The sequence below is a fragment of the Gekko japonicus genome, unplaced genomic scaffold, assembly GCF_001447785.1.
Source record: "Gekko japonicus isolate JY-2015 unplaced genomic scaffold, Gekko_japonicus_V1.1 scaffold111, whole genome shotgun sequence".
Classification (NCBI taxonomy): Eukaryota; Metazoa; Chordata; class Lepidosauria; order Squamata; family Gekkonidae; genus Gekko; species Gekko japonicus.
In genome coordinates this window covers 1,436,857-1,443,095 of record NW_015171505.1, presented here as the reverse complement: position 1 = coordinate 1,443,095, position 6,239 = coordinate 1,436,857, and the positions used below count along the sequence as shown (strand labels likewise).

Genomic DNA, 6,239 nt, shown 5'->3' with positions numbered 1-6,239 from the left:
ACCTGCTTCCTACATATCCCCGCAGGTGGGCTCCTAGCAGTGCCTGTCTGTACCCATGCCACTTTCGATTCAGCTGACCAGAACCCCAACAGGACAAAGCCATCATTTACAGGTTCACATTTTTATTTCATCCTTTCCAGGAGCTTGGGACAGTGTCCAACATTCTGACCCTAAGAGATAAGTCAGGCTGCAACAGACTCACACAGGCCCAAGGTCTCTCCAGTGAGTTTCATGGCTGAGCAGGGATTACAATATTTATACCCTAGTTTGCTCCCCAGGGGGGGATCCAAAGCAGCTTTCCAGTGTTCTCCCCCTCTTCAATTTTATCCTCACCATGACAGTCCTGTGAGGTAGGCTAAGAGACAGTGACTGGCACAAGGCCACCCATGGCAGAGTTGGGATTTGAACCTGGGTCCCCCAGACAGACACTGTAACCACTACACCATGCTGGCTCTCATTTGAAGTCAGGGCCCCTCCCATACTCCGGTCAGACCTGACTACTATGTGACAGCCTAGCAAACTTATGGCCGACAACGTTCGGCTACAACCCACTAGTTCAGGCCCTTCACTATGGAAAATGGGTCTGTCAGCAGAATTTACAGACAGGCTCTGAGCAAGAGAGTGATCTCATTCTCTTCCTCCAAGTCAGAGCCTCCAGCATCCATTTATCTCCCCAAGCCACATTCGCCTTTCTGAACCAGTTTGATAAAAATATAAAATGATCTTTCCCCAAGATTTCCATAACAGAGCTGAATTTGAGGCATATGCTAACTGCTGCTTTTTGTGCAGCCTTTGCTAAGAGTTACAGAATAAAAAAGCACCTTTCCGTGTGCTGCTTAAAAAAAAAATTCCTGAAGCTTCACACTTTACAATTTAGGCTGCCTTATACTGAATGAGATCCCTGGTCCATCAAGATCAGTATTGTCTACTCAGACTGGCAGCAGCTCTCAATGGTCTCAAGCTGAGGTCTTTCACATTACCTACTGCCTTTTTAACTGGAGATGCTGGGAACTGAACCTGGGACTTAATGCATGCCAAGCAGAGGCTCTTCAACTTCCTCTGCTGTAACGTTCAAGTCATGGCACAGAGGTGCAGTTGGGGAAAACATTTCAGATTTATTGGACACCTGCCCAACAGGGTGCAGTATGCATAGTATCATGCAGAATGGGGGGAGATCTGCATAAAATGCCCTGGGAAGTTCTGCTCACAAGTAGGGGCTATGGAAGACATCTGAAAGCCCAGAAGCAGTCGGTCTCAGATTATCCTGACTTTCCTCTGAGGTGTCCAGGGTACCATATGTGGTTTTCCCTCCTCCAGTGGCAGAGCATCTGTTTTGCATACAGAAGGTCCCAGGCTCAGTCCCCAGCATCTCCAGTTAAAAGAATCAGGTAGCAGGTGATGTGAAAGACCTCGACCTGAGATTGCATGATAGACCAAGAGTGTGAGGCATAAGAAGGCAACCATACATCCTCCCCTTACCTCCCACTAATTTGTCTGTGCTGGGCCCTGTTGTACAGGGGAGAGCAGGCTATAAATACAACAAATACATAAATAAATTAGACTACTTTGTGTCCACATTCAGGGAAAGAAGTACAGTCTGTCACTATTTTAATAAAGTCATAAACTTTTTGAGGCAGGCAATTATCTGCCTTGCTCCTGGAACTCAGCAAAGTGCTGTGTGGTTTGACAGTACTACAACTAAAGAAAAAGAAGAAGAGATTGGATTTATACCCCGCCCTTCACTAGTCTCAGAGCGGCTTACAAACTCCTTCCCCTCCCCACAACAGACACCCTGTGAGGCAGGTGGGGCTGAGAGAGCTCTGACAGAAACTGCTCTTTTTCAAGAACAGCTGTGCCAGAACTATGGCTTGCCCAAGGTCATCCAGCCAGGTGCAAGTGGAGGAGTGGGGAATCAAACCCGGTTCTCCCAGATTAGAGCCCGCACACTTAACCATTACACTAAATTGGCTATCATGTACAGTGAACTGCTCTATACTGATTCACCCTTTCCCTGGAATTTGCATAGCTTACTCATTATACCTTCTCACACACAGAGGGGGCTAATGAATTTTCTCTGCTCTACAGTTAGCATCATGCCTCCCCCCACCATATCATTTGTAAACTACTTCATGAGCACTCTTTCTTTTCAATTCCTTTTATAGCCATCTCAGGGCAGAACATAATCTGAAAGAGACATGCAGGGCTGCCACCAAAAATGGCAGCCCCATCTCCAGTTCTTCCCTTCTAGTCCATAACAGCTAGTACAATCTATCCCATGTCCTAAAACAATGATGCTATTTCCCTGTTGACAGGAACCAAAGGTCCCCTGGCACCATCTCATGTAAACAGTATAGTCCCCACTGGGGAGAAAAGGGGGGTATAACTCTCTAAATACAACAAAATAAACTTTCCCCTAGATACTAACAATGTTAATGTGCCTTTTTCTCTGTCTCCAGCAGTAGCACACAATGCTCCATAAGTTTGGGGAAGCATCCTTATTTAATTTTACTCTGAAGCACTACAAGAACCACCAAGCAAGTCACATGGATGTGTATACTCATGAGGACCTTGTAGTTCCTCCTCCACTGTAACATTCAAAGAAAGGACCTATACAGAAGAGAATGGGCAAACCGTAGTTCTGATACGAGCTGTTCTTGAAAAAGAGCAGTTTCTGTCAGAGCTCTCTCAGCCCCACCTACAGGGAGTCTGTTGTGGGGAGGGGAAGGGAAAGGAGTTTGTAAGCCACTCTGAGACACCTTTGGGTAGTGAAGGGCGGGGTATAAATCCAATCTCTTCTTCTGAATCATATACATCTGCTTGCAGAATTTCCCCTCTGGAGAATCAGAGCTAGTCTTACTCTGAATAGCTTCTGGGCCTGCAGCATTTGGACACCAGCACTACAGGTGGCCAAAGGATGGTACTGCAGTTAACAACTCAGGGAATAGGATACAATTGTACTAGGTTTTCTAAAGTTTTAGAGTAGACCATGGTCTAGCTTTTCAGTTCAAGCAATTCATGGCTTCAGTACAGAGTGGAGAGCCAATCCTTGTTTCCCTGAGCACCTGATCTCTGGCTTGATGGTTCTGTTATAACTTATCCACCAGTATGATATAAGACCACCAACCTTTGCACCCTCTAGCATATAGGAGGCAGGCCTTGGCTCAGCGGTAGAGCATCTGTTTGGCAAGCACAAGTTTTAATCCCTGGTGTCTCCAGCTAACAGATCAGGCGGACATGTTAAAGACATTACTTGAGACTGGAGAGCCACTGCCAATCAGAGTAGACAAGACTGACCTTTATGAACCAAAGCAGCTTCATGTGTTCAGCCAAAACAGAAGGCACAATCTTTGGTGGTACATGTAATGCTCAAAGCCAGTAGTACTTGCTTTGTTATCGTTTTGTCCCAATTAACCACCATAAGCACATGGGGGGGGGGAATTCTTACAAATGTGTCTGTTGGGTGTTTAACATCAAGAATAAACTTTCATTTCCCTTCCTGTTGCAGTTATATAAATTTGAGCAAGGCCAGAGGGGCTTGAACCATTTGGTGACAGCGAGAGGGGTCTTGGCTGTCAGGCCATGTCTCACAGCCAGTGGGCCTTGGGTCAACCAACACAGTAGATACAGAACAAGCCCAAGATATCATTACTACTTGGTTTAATTCATTCAGTTTATTTAAATTGTCTATTAAAATGATAATTTTGTAAACCATTTTGCATTTGAGTTTCAGACTAGGATCGGCACGGTGTAGTGGTTAAGAGCGGTGTACTCTAATCTGGAGAACTGGGTTTGATTCCCTGCTCCTCCACATGAAGCCTGCTGCGTGACCCTGGGCAAGTCACAGTTCCCTTGGAACTCTCTCAGCTCCCCCACACACACACCTCACAAAGGTCCCTGTTGTGGGGAAAGGAAGGGAAGGCAACTGTAAGCTGCTTTGACTCCTTAAGGTAAAGTGGGGTGTAAAAACCAACTCTTCTTCATCATCATCTGGGAGAGCCAGGTTTGAATAACCACTCATGCCACAGAAGCTCGCTGAGTGACCTTAGGCCAGTTACACACTTCAAGCTTGACCTACCTCACAGGGTTGTTGTGGGGATAAAATGGAGGCGAGGAGAATTACGTAAATCATCTTGGGTCCCCACTGGGAAAAAAGGCAGGGTATAAATGAAGTAAATAGATACATTCATAAATAAATAAAAACACCTTGGTTGTGGGCATCCAACATGCAGCCCATAAGCCAAATGTGGCTCTTTTGAATCTGGGGTGTGGCCTGCCTGGGATTATTAGCAAAAAAAGAAGTTTTGAGCTGTTCAAGTTTAATTCCATCATAAGTTTAATTCCATCATTACATCATGAAATGGGGCATTATGATAATCAGTATGAATAAAGCCTCCAATGCACTTACATCACATCTGAGTCACATCCAATACCTATATGCCAAGGAAGGGGCCTCTTGACTTTGACATTCAGCAATAACGTTGCCACATCGGTGTTACTGACAGGTTAAGACTGTGGACAGATGTACGAGGTAGACCATGTGTACTGCTATTGAAAAAACATAGATGCCCTTGTCTTGAATCACTAAGTAAATGAGTGGATGACATCCACATTAACTGGAAAAGTGTGGCAGAAGCCAAACTCCAGTGGCTTCCTAATTGGTGGTTGAAAGTGCCATCAAGTTGCAGACAACTTATGGTGACCCTGTAGGGTCTCCCATCCAAGTACTAACTATGGCTGACCCTATTTAGCTTCTGAGATCCGGGCTCACTTCCTATTTATCTCTAGGTCGTTCCCAGCAAAGTGCTCATGCCCTCAAAGGGATGGCATGATTTTGCTCTCCTCTCTATTGTGCAAGCAGCCCAACTCACCTGCCACAGACAAGGCATTTTCCCGGGCATCGCTCTCAGCAGGCTGATGAATGTTCCAGGAGGTTAAGGGGAGGGAAGCAATTTCTTCATAGGATGCCAGCTTTACCATGTCCATGTGGTTGCTGCAAAGCTTGTACTGTGGAATGAAACACTCCTTGCCTTGCTGAAAAATGTCCTTAATTATTTCTGCCGTCTGGACTTCATCCGACATGCTCAGAAAGACCGCGATTCGGCAGGATGTACGATACTTAGAATGCTTGACCACCTGCTTTCAGAAAGGGAGAGCTATGTTCAAAGGACTGAAAAGCTTTTTTTTAAAAAAACATGTTCATTCTTTTTCATGAGACTTTTGGCTTTAACCCTTTTCCAAACTTGTAACCAAGCTGTAATGCATAATAAGCTTCTGTAACTCCCTGCCACCAGATATATCCAGGGCTGCTAATTTAGATGGGTATCAGAAGGGATTAGACAAATTCATAGACACTAACTCCATCAGTGGCCATTAGTCAGGATGGCTAAATGGAAACACCATATGTACCTCTAGATGTCTAGTGGGGGAACAACAGGGAGAAGCTTTGGTTCTGTACCCCTGTCTGTGAGCCTTTGGGTGCATTTTGTTGGCAGCTGGGGAAAACAGGATATTAGTTTACAAGGACCATTGGTCTCATCCAGCAGATCTGCTCAGATCCCCACTCTGCCATGGAAGCTTGCTGGGTGACCATGGGCTAGTCACACCACTCTTAGCTTAACCTACCTCACAGGGCTGTTCTAGTGAGGCTGGAATGAAAGAGGGGAGAACAATTTAGTATGCCACTTTGGGTTTCCATTGAGGAAAAGCAGGATATCAATAAATATCAATAAACATTAATCTCTCTCCTTCTGCCTTTTGCCTTTGTTCTTTTAAGCCTTGTCTTTTTTTGTCTATAGGCGCTATAAAGAAGAAGCATGCAGGGGAAGCTTCCCTAACTGCACCGCACTGTGAAGGAGCCTGAAAACTACAAAAGTTTGCAAAAAAGGAAATACACTCTTTGCCTTTCTGGATCAGTGAACAGCCATTATTGCTAAATGAGAATGTGCTACCCAGCAAGACTTCAATCAGGAAAGCAAACATTAAGCAAGCAAAACACCAGTGGGTTGGTCAGCACAGAGCAGTTACTCTAATTTCAAATTAAAACTCCTGGAAATTGAGTCTTTAGACAAAAGCACTGGAAATAATATTTGCATCCCACCATTGCCTCTTTCAGTTTCCAAGTGCTTCAGTGCCCTTGACATCATTTTCATCTCTCTTGCTCTGTATCTTTTGACATTCAAGTCTTGCCAGTTTCCAGGATCTTGCTGCATTGTGCAGCACTGAGCCACTAAGTGGCGGTA

The 6,239-nt window shown here is 45.1% G+C and overlaps 1 protein-coding gene across 3 annotated transcripts in view; it reads right to left on the bottom strand.

Moving 5' to 3' along the window:
• Window positions 1–6,239, bottom strand: part of MTHFS (5,10-methenyltetrahydrofolate synthetase (5-formyltetrahydrofolate cyclo-ligase)) — a 26,414-nt gene that overhangs the window by 17,831 nt on the left and 2,344 nt on the right. For all 3 annotated transcript variants that reach the window (XM_015419262.1, XM_015419263.1, XM_015419264.1), the window contains exon 2: window positions 4,869–5,133. In XM_015419262.1, the coding sequence (XP_015274748.1) occupies window positions 4,869–5,133 (265 nt within the window). The remainder of the gene's footprint in view (window positions 1–4,868; window positions 5,134–6,239) is intronic.